The 20,214-nt window shown below is 40.8% G+C and overlaps 1 protein-coding gene across 1 annotated transcript in view; it reads left to right on the top strand.

Moving 5' to 3' along the window:
- The window catches only part of rxfp1.S (relaxin family peptide receptor 1 S homeolog), a 115,972-nt gene that overhangs the window by 57,902 nt on the left and 37,856 nt on the right, over positions 1 to 20,214 (top strand). The window contains exon 3 of the mRNA XM_018243242.2: positions 13,678 to 13,782. Within this exon, the coding sequence (XP_018098731.1) occupies positions 13,678 to 13,782 (105 nt within the window). The remainder of the gene's footprint in view (positions 1 to 13,677; positions 13,783 to 20,214) is intronic.

Below are 20,214 nucleotides of genomic sequence, written 5' to 3'. Positions count from 1 at the left end.
ACGCTGACGTCCTGACGCCGGCGCCCGATTCTGACGCCGGCGTCCGTTCCGTCGCCGGCGACCAATCCTAGATGGAGAAGGCGCTGATGTCACAGGAAAGCGCCCGGCAGGAGCCATGCGGTGGAGCAGACGGTTGCCATCTTGGACGCCATCTTGGGTGAGAGTTGAAGTTTCCATTACAGTACCCCCTTCCCTAGGGGGGGCCTCAGGACCACCGGGACCAGGACGAGAAGGAAACTGTTTGTGGAACCTGCGGACAAGGATGGGAGCATGAACGTCAGAGTTCTTTACCCAGGAGCACTCCTCAGGACCGAAACCCTTCCATTCAATGAGATATTGGAGAGTACCCCTGGAAATGCGGGAATCCAAGATTCGATTGACTTCGAACTCCAAAGAATCATTGACGACAACAGGAGCTGTGGAAGAAGAAGAGGGAGAGGAGACTGCAGGTTTAAGAAGAGACACATGAAACACATTAGGGATCCTCATTTCGGGTGGAAGAAGAAGACGGACAGCCACAGGATTGATGACCTCGATGATGGGAAAGGGACCGATGAACTTGGGACCAAGTTTAGGAGAGGGAATCTTGAGACGAATATTACGAGTAGACAACAAAACCTTGTCACCAAGAGAGTATGTTGGAGAAGCAATCCTCTTTTTGTCGGCAAATTTCTTCTGGGAAGAAGCACTCTTTTCCAAATTAGCGGCAGTAGCCTGCCAGATGGCCATCATATGAGCTGCTTGATCATTGGCGGCAGGCACGTTGGTGAGTAGGAGGTCCTGAGGAAATGCCAAAGGGTTTAAACCAAAAAACACAGAAAAAAGGAGACTTCTGGGAAGAAGAATGCAGGGAATTGTTGTGGGCAAATTCCGCCCATGGAAGAAGGTCTGACCAGTCATCCTGACACAGGGACACGTGACAACGTAGGAACTGTTCCAATGCTTGGTTGACACGTTCGGCGGCCCCATTGGATTGAGGATGGTAAGCGGAAGAAAATTGAAGAGAAATGTTCAAAGCTTTACACAGAGATCTCCAGAATTTAGACACAAACTGAGGACCACGATCAGACACAATTTCAGCAGGAAAACCATGGAGACGAAAAATATGTTTAATGAAGAGTTCAGAAAGTTCCGGGGCAGATGGCAGTTTGCGGAGGGGAGTGAAATGAGCCATCTTACTAAATCTGTCAATCACCACCCAGATGACAGTGTGGCCGGAAGAATTTGGAAGATCGACAATAAAGTCCATGGAAATATGAGTCCAAGGTCTAGAAGGAATGGGTAGAGGCAACAAAAAACCCTTAGGGGGGGAATGTCCAGACTTAGAAACGGCACAGGTGGAACATGATGAAACAAAGTCTTTAACGTCTTTCCTTAAAGATGGCCACCAGACCAAACGAGACAAAAGTTCGGTAGTCTTTTTAATCCCAGGATGACCAGCCTGTTTAGAATTGTGGGAGTGGGACAAGATGGCAGGACGAAACTCTGGAGGAACAAAAGCTAAACCCAGGGGAGTCTCTTCAGGAGCAGAAGCTTGAGCGGAGAGTAACTGAGAAGCGCAGGAAGGAAACAAAGCTGCGATGATCTTGGAGGAAGGAACAACAGGTTCAGGATCTTTGGAGCAAGAGTCTTCAGGAATAAAGCTTCTGGATAATGCGTCGGCCTTCCTGTTCCTGGACCCAGGGCGAAAAGTAATAACAAAATTAAAACGAGAAAAGAAAAGTGCCCACCTGGCTTGCCGGGGATTGAGGCGTTTGAGAGACTGGATAAATTCGAGATTTTTGTGGTCAGTAAAGATCGTTACCGGGACCGAAGAGCCCTCTAATAAGTGTCTCCACTCTTCCAGGGCCAGCTTAACAGCAAGAAGCTCCCGGTTGCCAACGTCATAGTTCTGTTCGGGGGAAGAAAATTTTTTGGAAAAGAAGGCACATGGATGAAGTTTACCGTCAGAAGAAGATCTCTGGGATAACACTGCACCAGCACCGACGTCCGAGGCATCCACTTCGATGAAAAAGGGTTGAAGAGGTTCGGGGTGTCTAAGGACTGGAGCGGAGGAGAATGCTTCTTTGAGAGATTTGAAGGCTTCCAAAGCTTGAGGGGGCCAGTGCTGAGGTTTGTTTCCACCACGGATCAGGGCAAGAATTGGAGAAAGTCTGGAAGAGAAGTTTTTAATGAACTGTCTATAGTAATTGGCAAAGCCAACAAACCTTTGAACAGCTTTAACACTGGTAGGAAGAGGCCAGTCCAGGATTGCAGAGACCTTGGCCGGATCCATCTTGAAGCCTAGGGAAGAAATAATGTACCCAAGAAAAGGAATAGAAGAGACTTCAAAGGTGCACTTTTCCAACTTGGCGTAAAGGTTGTTTTTCCTCAGTCTGGATAGTACTTCACGTACTTGGCTGCGATGTTCCTGGAGGTTTTTAGAAAAAATAAGAATATCATCCAAATAGACGACCACACACTGCCCCAATAAATCTCGAAAAATGTCATTAACGAATTCCTGGAAGACCGCAGGGGCATTGCAGAGACCAAAAGGCATGACTAGGTACTCATAATGACCATCACGAGTATTAAAAGCGGTCTTCCATTCGTCCCCCTCACGAATCCGAATGAGGTTATAGGCCCCACGAAGATCCAATTTAGTGAAGAGACTGGCACCCCTAAGTTGATCGAACAGTTCAGAAATGAGAGGAAGAGGGTACCTGTTTTTAATGGTGATCTTGTTAAGTCCTCTGTAATCAATGCAGGGCCGCAAACTACCATCTTTCTTTTCAACAAAGAAGAACTCCGCTCCTGCAGGGGAGATGGAAGGACGAATAAATCCTTTCTGCAGATTCTCCTGGATATAGGATTTCATTGCAGAAGTCTCCGAGGGAGAAAGTGGATAGGTGCGGCCGCGAGGAGGCATGGAGCCGGATAAAAGTTCAATTGGACAGTCGTATGGACGATGAGGTGGAAGGTTTTCGGCAGAATTTTTATTAAAGACATCGGCAAATGCTTGATATACGGAGGGAAGAGAAGAATTTGAAGACACAGAAGAAATTTTGACGACAGGAGCAGCAGGTAAACAGTTCCGTACACAAAATGGACTCCACCTGGAAACTTGAGTAGAGGACCAATCGATAACAGGATTGTGGAGACATAACCAAGGTAGACCTAAAACAACCGGAGTGGAGGGGCAATCAATAAGAAGAAAAGACAGTCTTTCCAGATGCAAAGAGCCCACCTTGAAAGAGAGTTCTTGAGTGGACTGTGAGATGGTCGCAGAAGATAAGGGCCGATCATCGATTGCCAGGACTCGAAGCGGAATCGCCAAGGATTGGAGAGGAATGGAGTGGGTTGCAGCGAACACACGGTCCATAAAATTTCCTGCGGCACCGGAATCAAGAAAGGCCTGAGAAGAGATCTCTTTGGAACCAAACTGGATCTGCACTGGGAGGAGGAAACGTTGAGCAGAAGAATGGGGAGAGCGACAAATCCCACCCAGGTAAGTCTCCCCAAACTTACCTAGGCTTTGGCGTTTCCCGGCTTCACTGGGCATTCCAGAGCAAAGTGAGCTTTGCCCCCGCAATAGAGACATAACCCCGCCGCCCTTCTCCGATTCTTCTCCTGTTCGGAAAGACGGGCCCGTCCGATCTGCATCGGTTCCTCTGCTGGTAATGAAGAGGAAGAAGCAGATGTCGCGGGGGTTGGAGAGGACGAGGTGTAAGCAGGGTCGTAGAGTAACGGTCTCTGGAAGCGGGGAGCCAGGATAGGCTGAAATCGGGAACTTCTTTTAGAGCGTTCACGGTCTAATTCGACCTGGAATTCTCGCTGGCGAGTATCCACTTTCACTGCCAAAGCGACCAGGTCCTCCCATCTGGGGGGAATTTCACGGGACACCAGATCATTCTTAATCCGCATGGCTAGACCATTGTAAAAGGCAGCATGGTAACCGTCGTTGTTCCAAGAAGTCTCCGCCACCAGGGTGCAAAATTCAATGGCATACTCGGAGACAGAGCGAACACCTTGCTGCAGTTGAAAAAGCCTAGCGGAGGATGCAGTGGCACGACCTGGAGCATCAAACACGGTGCGAAGCTCTTGGACAAACGCCCTGGCGTTGTCAATCAGCGGATCCTCCTTTTCCCAAAAGGGTGATGCCCACTCCAAAGCTTTTCCCTGCAGACGAGTGATTATATAACCCACCTTTGCACGTTCAGAAACGAACTGACCAGGAAGCAGGGCAAACTGAATCTCGCATTGGTTAATAAAGCCTCTGCACGCTTCAGGATCACCACTGAAGAGAGGTGGAGCAGGAATACGAGGCTCAGAAACCTGGAGCGGAATAGGTAAGGCCGGAGCAGGCACAACCGGCGGAACCACGGGAGACAGAGCAGTCAACTTCTCCAGAATCGCCTCGAGGGCCTGGCCAAAATGGGATTGTTGAGCTTCATAAGTCTTCATACGAGAAGCCAACCCACGAATAGCCCCTCCGACATCAAGAGGTGCTTGGGCCTCCTCCGAAGGGTCCATGGCCCAATTATACTGTAATGGGCCCGAAGGCGCAGCAGTAATAGTAGTGGACCAAAGAGGAGACACAACCGGGTTCGAGGTACAAAAAGGGTTTATCCAGAAGAGTAGTCAAGGTACAGGCAAAAGATCAATTCAGGCGGCAGACAATGGAGATACGAAAAACAGGCAAAGGTCAATACACGAATAATCAGAATAGAAGTCACACCCAGGAACACTAGTCAAAGGAACCTATAATTGGGCAATGAAGACAGGGGAAATGGGGTTTAAATAGTCCAAGTCTTGGCGCCAAAATATTGACGCGCTGGCGTCAGACGCTGACGCGGTGGCGTCAGACGCTGACGCCAGCGTCCCCACGCTGACGTCCTGACGCCGGCGCCCGATTCTGACGCCGGCGTCCGTTCCGTCGCCGGCGACCAATCCTAGATGGAGAAGGCGCTGATGTCACAGGAAAGCGCCCGGCAGGAGCCATGCGGTGGAGCAGACGGTTGCCATCTTGGACGCCATCTTGGGTGAGAGTTGAAGTTTCCATTACACTGGTGACTAATCTCCCAGAATAAGAACGTGTGTCTCTGCCCTAAAACCACGAATGCCATGAAAGTTATTGAAAATCTGATTATAAAAACCACAAATGAAAATAGCCATTGAGCAATCGGTAAGAAAAAACAAGCGCCGACGAGGTTTCCTTCCCCTTTAAAGGCGCTGGCGCATTTGCGCGAGTACGTTTTTGGCGCACGTTTGGCGCGAAATTTGAATCTATATAAGGCCCATTCTGTCTCCCAGCCAGTGCCCGTGATAGAACTTTGTTTCTAAGTGGTTTCTGAGCCTAGTGCATCTGTTCCTGTTATTCTGTATCTTGATTATCCGTGTTTGACCCTGCCTGTATCCTGACTACTCTGAACTCTGTATCCTGACCCTTGCCTGCCTACGACAACTTTTCCTGCTTAACCCCTTGATTGACAACCCGGTTTGACCCTTGCCTGCCTGACGATTATGATATCCGCCTGCCTTGACCCAGCCTGTCTGACCATCCTTCTGCCTAATCCTTGGTACCGTGACCTTCGGCCCAAAAATACTTTGCTAACAGCCGTGCCCCTTCGCCAGCCAGAACATCTCGCCTTGTACCCCTCGTTAAGTCCAGGTGGCACCCAAGTAAGCTGAGGGCTCCTCCCGAAGCCCAATGATGGTCACACTACTGGTGAAGCCGAGCCGAGACCAGGGTGCTTGGCATTTGTTCTGGTATCGGGTGCCGGCCGTGACAAAAAGAAGGACATATTCTATTTCTACATGACCATGACAGCCTTTACTTGATGTAATTTTGTATTTGTGGAATATGAAAACATTGTGGAATAAGAAACTATGAGAAAAATTAGTTAAAAAGCTCAAATTGGAGGAACATAGATCTTAAATCGTCCCTTGGATCTTTGTTTGTAATCCGTGCATTTATCCCTAAATTATTACGTACAGTTCTTATTTAATGGAATCAAGTGCCAGGGTTATAAATAGCCCATAAATTTCCTTTAGGCAAAGTGAACCAATCTTGTAAATGAGCAACAATCAGCTCAGTGTTCAGAGAGCTGCTGGTAGGCCAAGAGGTCTGTAATCTAGGCCAATTGTTTTGGCACAAGAATATAACAAAATATGCTGTAGGTTGGTGCCTGTCTCAGATATAAATGTGTTGTAATAAAACTTGTTTGCACGCCATGGGTCTCATTAGGGGAACATCCATTACAGACATAATAGCAAGGGTTAGGGACATAGTGAAAAACCGTATGCATGTTGAATGCTTTAGTGATCTTAAATAGAGGAAAACTTGTACACCATGATTTTCCTGGTATGTTAATTTCTATAAGCAATTAGTGTTGAAAAAAATACATCTACATACAGCTATAAAAGAGACAATTATGTAATTATGCAATGCTTATGAATAAATGGCAAAGTGACCATAATTAATATAAACAAAAAGACTGATTTAGCATATTTGGAGGAGTACTGCTTATTCACATGATATTCTATGTGCCAAAAATAGCTGGTGTGAGGGCTTAATCTGAATATACCTATTTCCACTTAGTGCTTAACTAGACTCTGTATTTAGTAGTCTTAAATACTGCATTGCATTGTTTTAAGTTAAAGCATTTACAGCTGTGGATCTTGTCTTTGGCTATTTCATGATGTTTTTGTTTTGTTTTTATTATGTGGATAAAATTCTAAATAATACTTCAATGGAAGATTTAAGGCATATGTTTAGCATAACACCTTTATCCTAAAAGAGATGCAACATGAAAGAGAAAAGTTCATTAGGTGTATACTTTCTGAAAGTAGGAATTTTTTTTCTAAAATAAATGATCAACAAGATATCCTTGGCAGTTGGTGAATAAACAAAAATTAAGCAATAGTCAAAAGACAGCGAAACTGATTTGGGTCATGTTTAAGTGACTTATTTTCATTATTTTTCATACCTTAAATTACTATTTCAATTTATAAACTATTCTTTAATTATGTTTTTTTTATGTTTTGCTTCTCTGTTTTTATAATTATGTTTTGTCATATATAAACTAGACCTCCTCTAATCCATTATTACTTATTAAAGAAAGTTTTTAGGAACCTATTTTTTACCACTCCAAAATATATATATATATATATATATATATATAAACACCTATTTGGGCTGCATAGCACACAAATAGTTAAACTGTCCAGCTAGCAGTAGAAGCATGGGTCACACTGCGACTTACACAACAGGGTCAGGGCCTTTGCCATGTGGAAGTGTTCCCTCTATGGTGTAGTGCAACTACATCCCCCAGGCTACTGTGCATACAACAAAAGATGGGCGCCAGGAGGTTCTTGCAGTAAAACAGAAAACGGTTTATTTAACTATGCACAAGGCAAGTGACCACAGGTTTAGTACTCACGCAGGAGCTGAGGCAATAGCACATTTCTCACACAGAGCTGCAGGCATTAGGCATTTCTCACAGAGGAAAGATCTCCATTAGACATTTGCAGTATTCACACACATTCCCTCTAGAAAGTTGTCAGGAAAGCAGCTTCTACCCTACAGTCCCTCTTCACTGAGGTCCCTGACTGGAGGCAACAAACAGAGCCTCTGGGAAGCTACTCCCTTACTGCAAATCCTTGTTGGAGCTTCAGCTGCTCTTTCTCTCTCACCTCTCTGCCTTTCTCTCCTAGAGAGACTATGACAAGTCTGCCCTAGTGTAACTATTCCTCATTCACGGGGTTTCCTGGTCCCCAACTTCTTCTCGAAAGCACATGGGCCTTTCTGGGCCTAGCTGTACCCAGGCTCCCCTGGGCACACCCAGCTGGATCACCATCCACAGGCCAAAGAAGAAGTGGCCACTCCCTACACACACTATATAGCAGTGTAGCAGGGGAGTGTCGTTTCTCTCCTGGCAGATCACTCCAAGAAAAAGGTGGGAGCCTTAAAGCTGCAGGGCAGATTAACCCGTAGGGGCCCCTATATATACATATATATATATATATATATATAATATTTATTTGGCATCCTTTCCATCACCATCGCTCTTCCATCTTTCTTCCTTTCAATCTAAGTGAATAAAATAATATTTCATGCCTACTTGACATGGGGGTCCCAATAAGTTCTAAATTATGTTTCATACAAATTTTTTTGAAAAATGTATTTGTCATTACAATGTTTCTGTCTTCCTTGAGACCAAGAACGAAACATTGAAATAACAAATAAACTTACTTTAAAGCTCTGCCAGTGACTTGTTTTATATGACATTTTATATTACTTATTTGTAATGTGCACCCTGTCCTTTTCTTCAATAAGCAAATTCTGCTATTTTGTTATATAGATATATATAATCACAGAGGCTGAGGTAAACAGTTGTCAATAGTAGGTCAGTGATGCCAGGTGATATAGTAAAGGGTTGAACATGATGAACATGTCTGTGAAGGTTCTCATTGATCAAGTCATGGTATATCTATAGTAATGAGTCAAATCAACTGGACTTGCTGTATTTTTTCCATGAGATCTCTGTAAGATACCAGTGTATTTAACCACAAATGTTTTTGTACAGGTCATTCTGAATTGAGAAAGCCAGTCTGATGACTAGCGGAAAAAAATACATCAAGTCCAGTTGATTTGACTTTTTACTGTAGATATAACATGATGAACATCTGACTTTTCTCAAACCAAATGAGCTAGATAACTATTTAACTGTACTGGTTTTAGACACTACAAAAGAAGAAATAAGCAAAGTGAAAGCCCATTTCAAACAGCCATTTTTCATAAAGAAAACCTAAGATTTAGTTTGACTGATCATCACAAAAAAGGAAGATGGCCTAGTTGCAGAACACATACTACAAAAACATAACAATCATACAGATTCAAAAGGGAGCTATGCTATTAAATACCCTAAGAATAGAAGTCCTTGTTGAAAAGGATCACGCTGTGAGCCAAACTTTGTAAAAAAAAAGAAACACAGATTCTAATAACTGACTATAGATTGTCTTCTGCCTTGGAGATTATGTGCCTTGAGGGAAAAAAACATCAAAGCAAGAAAAATGATAAAACATACTATAATTACAATACACTTTGGGCTTTGAGAGACAAGGTGCAAAGCTAATGTTACTACTTTGCATGGAACAAGCTGTGCCCTGGCACATTGCAATAAACCCATGCTACAGAAACTAAAGGTGGAATGAAACTCAGAATAAGTGACAAAGATCACTCAGAGGGTATAATGTTAACAGTAAGGGGCAGATTCACTAAGGGTCGAATTTCGAAGTAAAAAATACTTCGAAATTCGACCCTCGAATTGAAATCCTTCGACTTCGAATATCGAAGTCGAAGGATTTAGCGCTAAACGTTCGTTCGATCGATCGAAGGATTTTTCGTTCGATCGAACGATTAAATCCTTCGAATCGAACGATTCGAAGGATTTTAATCCAACGATCGAAGGAAAATCCTTCGATCAAAAAAAGGTTAGCAAACCTATGGGGACCTTCCCCATAGGCTAACATTGACTTCGGTAGGTTTTACCTGCCGAAGTAGGGGGTCGAAGTTTTTTTTAAAGGGAAAGTACTTAGACTATCGAATGGTCGAATAGTCGAACGATTTTTCGTTCGATTCGTTCAATTTCGTTCGTATTCGAACGAATTTAACCAATTCGATGGTCGAAGTACCAAAAAAATACTTCGAAATTCGAATTTTTTTCATTCGAATCCTTCACTCGAGCTTAGTGAATCGGCCCCTAAGTGTGTATCTTTGTGTACCATTAAAGAAGGTATTGGGCCAGACTTGAAAAAGCTGAAACTATGTTTTCCTTAAAATAAAGAGCAAGCCAACAATGACAGGAGGAGTACTCACAACAACAGGAAACATGTGATGTTAAGATCTAAGCAATAAATCAAACAATTGCAGAGATAATACTGTAGAAGATATATTTGCACCTTATACCATTTTAACCCTCACCCAGCACTTCGAAACTGCCAATTACAGAGAGATTTCACTCAATGTAAAAAAAAGATTAAAAAAAGTACTGCACAATGACTTCAAATGCATTTTAGAATAGAATTTGAAATCTACATTTTTTCTTTCATATAACCCTACTTTGGGGTCTACTTTGGTGTTTAGTAAAACCCCTCCATCCAGCACTGTGGTCCATTACTCTGTAGTGTTACCAAACAGTAAAAAAACAGTCTTTAACAACATTGTCCTTCTCATTTGTGTTCATACAACTTGGTGAGTATCACCTGGGGAAATGAAAGAATGACAAAAGGCATTCGCTATCACCCTCCATCAGGTGTGCCCAAAAGTTAAATCAGGATCTACCAGTAGACCTTTAGCTGGTGATCAGTAGATCTCAAGACACTGTCAACTAACAGCTTCTCTAAATTCCTCTCCTGTTTCATACTTTTCATTTGAATATTTATTATGTTAAGGTTACATAAGAGATAGTTGTTTGTTAAATATAGCAATATACATTTTCTCATAAATCAATATTTAAGTAATATTATCCATGGAACAGAATGCTTGGATGTAGATCATGATGGAACCAAATGCAAAAAAACGCCAATACCTTAGTATGCTGCAACAGGGGTGATCCCAATTTATTCCATGGGGCTACCAGACACTGCAGTTACAATCAAACGTTTCGGGAACACCTGTCCCTTCCTTAGTGATTGGCGTTTTTTTGCATTTGGATTAATTGCTGGCGTTTGGCTAGGCAAGTGCCATAGCCTTTTACCCCTTAAACTGAACATCACTAAAAGTAAACCTCGCATTAGTAAAGAATGGGCACTCCTGCCCTATATCATTAATTGTGTAGCAAAATATGAAGCACAAACTTTCATGGGACAACCCCCTTCCTCAGGAATAAAAGTCATGTTTATATTGGGCTTGGAGCCGCTGGGCATTTAGAGGCACTGGAATCTACAAACAATGTAACAGCAACACAGGCACACAACTTGCGTTTTACTTTTGCATAACCCAGTTTACTTTTAGCAGCGTGTGATAATTGGATGTTAAGAAAGGGGGCCAACACCATAAGCTAAGTAGCCTACTACACATGTTGCCCTTGCTTAATGCAAAGAGGGGGAAAGATAAACCCAAAGGGGCCAATTCATGAATGACAAGGATGCACAATATTGTACCAAGCTTGATATATCAACCAAAAAACGCCAAAAATGGAAGTGTCCTAAATTAATGAAAATATAATGCACTGTTGTGCTGCAGTGGTAAAACTGATGTGTTTGCTTCATTAAATTAATGTATTAAATACAGAAAAAAAGACCTAATTAGCATGAAAAAAAGTTTCATTTTAGTGAAATATAAATATCACACAAAATGTATTTTGGAGAGAAATAATATAGATTCCGATTAAATTCCCAAAGAGAAGGTTGTCATCACTAACACGCAGACTGATAGAAGGTTATTCTTTGAACACTTAATTTAGAGATCAACAAAGCAAAATGTACAATGAAGCTCATCTTGGTAGAAAAGCGTGAATTGCATCTCCCAATTTAAGATCCAAAATTGCAGCCATATAGTGTCTGTCATTGTTTTATGAGAGGGATTAGAGGTCAGTGTCTGGTAGTGTATTGCTTTTGCCTGGCACAAATGGGATTTATTTCTTAGAAGGGTTATCCTCCTGGAAACTGATGGAGGTGTCTTTGACATGGATGATTGAAGAGGCACTGTTTGAAACCAAATGCAAAAGTAATTCAAGCTGGGTCAAGCTTAGATGAGAAGTTCATGGAAGAGTTTATGGCTTTTAAATGTTATGATCATAGGGTATATTGATGTGTGTCACAAGAAACAATGGCATAGCATTATTTGTACAAATTGCAAGGTGCAGACGAGATGTTATGCTATAAATCTATTAGTGCAGGATAGTTCATTAGAGAAAGCCTCAGGTTTCTCAGTCGACATAATAAGCAAGTGCCTCTAGGCAGCTAGAAGTGGGAACATGCAGGCTTTAAGTGGATGTGGACATTATATAAATAATTTATACTATATACACACAAACACATTCTCAACCTACATTGTAGGATTTCTAATCTATATAAAATATCAACTGGTTTAAAGGAGAAGGAAAGGTAAAACTAAGTAAGCCTTATCAGAAAGGTCCACCTCCTAAATATACCAATAAATCCTCAAAGTAGTGCTGCTCTGAGTCCTCTATCAAAAGAAACACAGCATTTCTTTCCTTCTATTGTGTACACATGGGCTTCTGTATCAGACTTCCTGCCTTCAGCTTAAACCTCCTTGCCCTGGGCGTGAGCATGCTCAGTTTGCTCCTCTTCCCCCCCCCCTTCTCTGCTGTAATCTGAGCCAGAGCCAGATTAGCCACTTATAGCCAGAGCTATAAATAAACAGGGAGAGACTCAGGCAGGAAGTGATTCACACCAAGCTAATACTGCAGCTGCTGTCCTAAACAAACAGAGAGCTTCTACAGCTTTTTACTCAGGTATGGTAAAACATTCTACAGAATAAATATAGCATTCTAGCTTGCACTATTGCAGCTAATCTATTGGCAATAAAATGCCCCCAGAGCTTTCCTTCTTCTTTAAGAAAGAACAACTAAAGTGTGCAGTGACCATTTGGATATCTACCGTAGGTAAACTTAGCCTAGCAACAAATATTTACCCCATATCAGTCATTCTACTTTTATGCAATGTAAACAGCTATCAATAGTTATTTATTGTGCCTAGCCTTCATTCCCATGGGTCATATAATTTGCATAAAAAATGCATATACATTAGTATATTAGTCTTAGAAATGTGTTTTGAATCGCAAGTAAATCCTACTACAGTCAGTATTCAGCCATTGCACCTGCTACAGCTTTCCCAGTCTTTTGGAAGAAACTCTCAGGGGCTTATTTATCAAAATCCAAATTGTTCTGATTATTTAATTTTAAAAAGTCCGACCAAACTAAAATCCACAATTTGACCCTATTTTTTTTATTAAAAAGCTTAATTTTATTGGATGTGGGGAAAATTAATAAAATCAAGCAAAAACCTGAATTTTACAATTTTTTCTGATTTTTTTCCTGAATCGCTCAATTTTTTAGATAATTTTCCAGGAAAGCCAGAATTTTTCAGATTTTTGCCCAAAAAGACAGAAACAGTTGGATTTTTGGGCTAATTCCAGCGCAGACCACAGAAACTTTCAAATTTCTATAGAGACCTCTCACATTGACTTACAGTATATACAATTCGGCAGGTCTGAGATGGCGAATTTACGGATTCTGACTTTTTGCAGCCTCGGGGTATAATAAATCTCGAAAAATGTGAGGTTTTTTTTCCACTTTAGATTTTATAATAAAAAAACTAGAATAAATTCTAATAGCTGCCAGCTTGTCTTTGAACATATGATTGTATAGCAGTGCTTAGTAAACACTGTGCAGGGCAAAGGAGGCTATAAGCGCTCAAGTTCAACATATATTTTAGGGAGGTAAAATGGTTTAATACTTGAAATATGCTCTGTATTAAAAGCTCTGCAAAATCCAAATAAATCTACTGAAACCAACTTCCTACTTACTTCATCATATAAAGCAATTCAATTTGTTTGGTACACTCTGTCCTTCATAAAGCCATATTGATTAGTACTTAGTCTGAAGATACATATATTTTAAAATATAGAGGTGTTTTCTAGCATTGAAATTTTTTTTCTATTTTATTTAGGAGACAACAATGGGTGGTCCCAGCAGCTTGATAAACTTTTTGAAAAGCACTACGAGAAAATTGGTATAAACACATTCAACATGGAGATGAAGCCGTCTGAATGCAGTAAGCTGCTCCTACAGTAATACATTATTATTCCACCAGCAATAAGAGTTCCATGGGTTTATTGTTGCACTGAACATTTCTTTTCAGCACATTTCCATTTAGAGATACAGGTGTGAAAGGGAGTAGCCAGTTTTGCTCACACAGACTTGGTCTGTATACTGTATTTATGGGCAATATCAACATTTTATTGTCCTGTTGGATCCTCTGTTTATTAAAACAGATATGCCAAGAGTGAATGATCTGAATACACATTGAGCTGTGCTATTATACTTTATTCCTTTATTTCAACCGCCACTTTTTGACATAAATATACCATTGAGTTATGCATTTAGTTTTTTTAAGGGTTTTTAGGGTTTAAATGCATTCATAAATTAATTGTCGGTTGTATTGAAAAATGTATTGTTTTTTGTGTTAGCACTGAATTGATTGCACGGTATATGAAGCACTAAGCACTTTCACCAATTGATGAACTTTAAGGGTAATTAATAGTGATGGACGAATTTGCGGCATTTCGCTTCGCCGAAAAATTAGCGAATTTCACGCGAAATTCGCAAAACTGCGCCGGCATCTCATTTTTGTCAGTTTTTTTGAAAAATATTTTTTGACGCCGGCAAATTTTTGCCGCGAATTTACACGGGCGTTTCGCGAATTTATTAGCTGGTGGCGAATCGCGCAAATTCGCCGCGAATTCGCGCCTGGCGAATAAATTCGCCTATCACTAGTAATTAATGTTTTAAATCAAATCTGAAAAATTTAAATATTCAGATAGTGTGGGGTTACTACTGTCTTTTTTAGATAATTATTGATGAGTAATTATACCTCTACACAATCTGATTAATTAATTGTGAGATTTACAATAAACTATAAGAATAATCATCTGTTTTTTTAATATATTTATTTTAACAGAGCTGGCTTGTTTACTTTCATATACATTTTTGGCATGTTAAGATGGACCAATTCTAAGCAATGTTTCGATCGTAGATGGTTCATTTTATATAATTTTTTAATTATCATTCCTACTGCGCCTATTTTGGCCTGTACATGAAAATTAAAATTGACTGTTGTGTCCATTAGCCCCGGCAACCATGAATAGATCGACCATGAGGGTTCAGTTTTATTTTTCATTGTTTGCTTTTCTTTTCAGGCCCTCTCCTATTGATCTTCCATTTTAACTTCCAAACTACTGGCTTGTTGATAGGGTCATTAAGCTCTAGCAACCAGATAATAGTTGAAATTCCAAGCCTGAAAGTTACAGAACAAAACATGTAAATAAAGTAAGTCATCTGACTTGCTCCAGTACAGATCAGAAAGCCACACACATGGAACAATTCCATATCCATGGTGAGGTTAAAACTGACAACTTAAAATAGGATATCATTTTATCTTGCTCTGACATCTAGCTTTGAGTCATATGAATCATATCAAGGTTGTCATCTCTGCTGACTACACGTACCATTTTAAAGGGATACTGTCATGGGAAAAAAAAATTTCCAAAATGAATCAGTTAATAGTGCTGCTCCAGCAGAATTCTGCACTGAAATCCATTTCTCAAAAGAGCAAACAGATTTTTTTATATTCAATTTTGAAATCTGTCATGGGGCTAGTAGACATATTGTCAATTTCCCAGCTGCCCCCAGTCATGCTCTAATAAACTTCAATCACTCTTTACTGCTGTACTGCAAATTGGAGTGATATCACCCCCCTCCCTTTTCCCCCCAGCAGCCAAACAAAAGAACAATGGGAAAGTAACCAGATAACAGCTCCCTAACACAAGATAACAGCTGCCTGGTAGATCTAAGAACAGCACTCAATAGTAAAAACCCATGTCCCACTGAGACACATTCAGTTACATTGAGAAGGAAAAACAGCAGCCTGCCAGAAAGCATTTCTCTCCTAAAGTGCAGGCACAAGTCACATGACTGGGGGCAGCTGGGAAATTGACAAAATGTCTAGCCCCATATCAGATTTCAAAATTGAATATAAAAAAATCTGTTTGCTCTTTTGAGAAATGGATTTCAGTGCAGAATTCTGCTGGAGTAGCTCTATTAACTGATGCGTTTTGAAAAAAACATGTTTTCCGATGACAGGATCCCTTTAACAATGTAGGAATAGTCAGCTCTACTCCAGCCAAGATTCCAGTTATCACAATGCCTTGCACGTTGCATTCTCCATGATTACTGGACTTTTAAAGAAGGAGAATCCCCAAATATCCAATACATTGTGGGAACTAAAGCCTTGGCTGAAGGAGAGATGACTACTTTTGCACTAGCAGAAGACAGAATGATGCTGTTTTAGTAGGAATTACATTAACAAATACTTTTAAAACCATTGAAAAAGTTGTGTATATTAGACATTTTCTGACGTATGCATTTATTTATTAAATGGGTGAAGTCCCCCTGTATACAAGAAAGTGTTTTGTATTTCATCTTTATACTTTGTAATTTAAAATGCCATTTGGTTGGTAGGGTTCCCCTAGATTCCTGGCAATGGTTAAAAGAGCAGATTTGTATTCAAAGCAAAACTCTAATATAGAATTAACTATAGAAACGGTGATAGCTGTAAGCTAATTTCTGTGTTGCAACTTGTGTTGAAATTAAGAAAATAATACAAATCTAAACTGAGCTACAATAATGCCAAATTACATGTCATCAAATAATATGAAACCTACTTTGCTCCTGGGGAAACCTCCGTTCAGTAATGTTTTTTCACATAGCTTATAAATTTATAAATATTTGTGGAAACCTTTATTACAAAAATGTATTAATGTGCACTGTACTATACTGAAGCTATTGAGTTAGCACAACATTGAAAGAATTCTGGGCTCAGCCTCATGAACAATGCTGGCAGCATGTAATGAGTTTGTTAATGACTGTTGATCCAGGGCCCACAATCACGCTACAGCAAGCTTCATCTTCTCTCTAAATGTTAGTCCCTTGTTGGAATCTATTCTAACAAGCCTTGTGGCATTATTATGTATTGTAATTAATGTTCCCTTGTGTTCCTGTTAATGTGTTCCTTTACTTCTATAAGATATTTAGGCTTTGCACCACTGGAGGGGAAACCACACATAACTGCACATTTAGATGCTCTTACAACAAAGCTTTGTTACATTAATAGTCCTGGTTTTTACTGCAGTCATTTCCTGAGAATAAAAATGGCAATGAAATAAATAAATACTGACACCATTGAGCATTAGAAATCACGGGGCCCCATACAACAAAATATTCGTGACCCCCTGTGCCCCTCCCACACTGTCTCCCAAGCCCCACTCCATCCCGCCAAAGAACACACAGACATCAGCGCTAAAAAACTAATCCCCCCACACACAAGTTATCAAAAGCTATTGATGGACAGGGCCAGAGGCGGGCCACGCTGTCCAGGCGCCCTAGGCAAGCCGGGCAGAAGCGGCGCCTGTGCGAATTTGCGCATGCGCGAATCTGCGCTCGCGTGCGAGAACCTGCGCGAAATGGAGTTTTCGCGCAAGCGCAGAAACGAAGAAGAAGCGAAAACAACCAGACAGTCGGGAACCGGACTTGGGGTAGGCGACAGAGGAGGTACGTGCCTGGCGCGCCCCCCCCCCAGCTTTGCGCCCTAGGCATGTGCCTACTCTGCCTACCCCTAGTTCCGGCCCTGGTCAGGGCCCTTATAAGTTAAAAAAAAAACATTGGTGCTAGGGCCCCCCTTACAAGGCCCGGCTCTTTCACAACTGCAGCACTGCCGGGCCCTTGCTTCATGACCGGGCCTGGGCCACTTGTCTCCCCTGTCCCTCCCTGATGGTGGCCCTGCCATTGAGCCTTGTTCTATACACTATAGCCCAATTACAGCCCCCTCTCATGTACATAACAAAGGGGTAAAAAGAAGATGAACCAGCACTACAGACTCCATGCAAGCGGGAGAAGCTCTGCGTGTTTATTCAAAGTAATGTTTCGGGGCCGTGCCCCTTCGTCAGACATTACATTAGGGGTGTCTTTTACTTTCAAACACATACGTCTGATGCTCTGCAAAGTCCCATCTAGAATAATACCTAATTAAGCTTTTAAATTATTAAAGGAAGAGTATGAAATTGGTGTATTTATATAAAAAAAACTGATTTGTGTTCAAAAGCCTTAAATATATTATATTCAGCAGATGAAGGTCAGTCAGATGCTACCAGTGCAACTTTGTCCAATCTTGTGATACAAAATCAAAACTTCTATTATTATTATTATTATTATTATTATTATTATTAGGTTTATAAAGCACTAATGTATTCCACAGTGCTGTACAACAAATGGATGTAAATACTGAACATATAAAATTACATACAAAACACCAATAACTAATACAAGAGGTAAAGAAGAACCTTCCCAAAAGAGCTTGTTATCTAAAAGGAGAAGGGTTGATGCACAGGGTGTGGGGAGGAGTCAGCAAGGTGTTGCATTGAGCACTACATTAAGCAGAATATGAATGAATGAAGCCATGTTAAGCTAGATGAGGAGAAGCTTCTCTGAATGTAGGAGTTTTAGGGGCATATTTATTATATTGTGTAAAAAAAATGGTGGGATAATACACCACTCATCACCAGAGTTTGCCATGTAAAAAATGGCACAACATTTTACAGGTTTATTCTTAATATTCTGAAGGCAGAAAGCAGGAGTGTAGTTATAGAGGAAGCAGACCTTGGGGAAGGGGGCAGGGGGGGGCAGTAAGGCCCTGAATAATGAGCAACTTCAATATATTTTGCAAAACATAGATCAACTACAACATTGTTTTGTAGTCGTATCTTTAAAATGAATCCAATGCTATTAAATCTTAACATTTTGCCAAAACAGCAAACTGAATAAGAAAACTGAATGGCTGCAGTAGTTCATACAAGTGCCAGGGTTTTGAGCAAGGCAAATGGAGTCAGTGAGATGTGGGAGATTTGGAATATCTATGTAGGATATGGATACCCTCTACATGAGTATTATTCTAGACGCTGATCCAGCCATTGTATGAAAATGTCACACACTCCCCCACCCTTTTCCAGTAATACAGTGTGAAGAGTCTGAATATCAAGGAAAAAACCTCTCTTTATATGGACAATGTTACAGGTTTGGGGGAATACACACAGACTAACAATATACTCAATGTACTTACCACTTGCTCTTAATTTGCTTACGTTTAAGCAAAACCAGTAACCAGTAGCAATCAAATGTTTGCATTCTTTATTCTAACTGCATTGGACCAGTAAAACTTGATTGCAGATTATTTGCTTTGGGTTACAAGGCAGAGGCTAATATTTGTCTATATTACTACATAATGAAACTACTGCACATTTAAACAACACATACCACCTGCAGCCTTTAAACACAACTCAGTGTGCTCAGCAAATATCCTAGCAATGATAAGCTACAAACAGTGGCTTTGACACTCAGATCTTAAGCGTTTATAACATATGAGAGTTGTGGTGTTCTAAACAAGGCTTGAAAACACAACAATATGCTTTTGGATGTGGGAGGCAGCACTGTCAGAATCAGGCTGAAAAGTTCTTTGCCACTGAATTAATAGAATCAGCCATGGTGACTAATGACAAAACAGAACTTCTTAGCAAAGAAAAAGGTCATTCTGAAAGTTTCCTTGCTCCCTGGAGATAAGCACTGTTCTACATCATTAATGTTCAATTTTGTCTGGTTAGAGAAAGTGTAATTATTAATTGAGATCACTCCATTCCATACAGATTCAGCTGTATAAACTCCGCTGTTCTTCTGAATCTGTTACGGCAAATAATTGGATTAGAAACAGCATCAATTGTTCCATAAAAGTATATGTCTCCCTTGCCTTTTTGTTATGGCATAATCTAATCACTGCTAGACTGCATGATTTCAGCATATTTACATAATCATAATAGGTTAAGTTGCTATCAAAAAGTTCAGGCTTCCTCCTCCCTCCAATGCCTGTCACACTCAGTGGCTATTGGGGATTGTATGAAAATTACGCATTTAAATGTGTTGATCGAATGGGAATTATAATACATATTGGGAAACTCATTCACAAGAGGATTGGTTGCAAACTTTTTTTATTGTGATCAAATCTAAGTGCCGTCTAAGTGTTGTCCTTAGTGAAGCGTATGTTCTGTTTCACATTTATATAAAACTTCACTAGGGCCCAGTTAACCCACTTGAATATTTCTGGAGTGTAGAAGGAATCTCCTAAGGCACAGCAAGTGCATACAATCTGATATAATGTCCCAAGCATCTCTGAGACACCACACAATCACAACCACAAATAGCAAAGCTAACCCCAAGAGTTCAGGACAAATGTATTCATTTTCAAATGGCAATTTGTGCCATTGCATTTTTTAATTCATAGTCACATTTTCTTTTCAATAATAAAAATCTCACCAAGGCCCAGTGTGCAATGTGCAATTTTGGGTCCGAGATGCAGACATGACAATGCAGTGTTTTCCCCACA

The sequence above is a fragment of the Xenopus laevis genome, chromosome 1S (assembly GCF_017654675.1).
Source record: "Xenopus laevis strain J_2021 chromosome 1S, Xenopus_laevis_v10.1, whole genome shotgun sequence".
NCBI lineage: Eukaryota > Metazoa > Chordata > Amphibia > Anura > Pipidae > Xenopus > Xenopus laevis.
The sequence above is the reverse complement of the archived record's forward strand: the minus strand, read 5'-3'. Positions and strand labels throughout refer to the sequence as shown.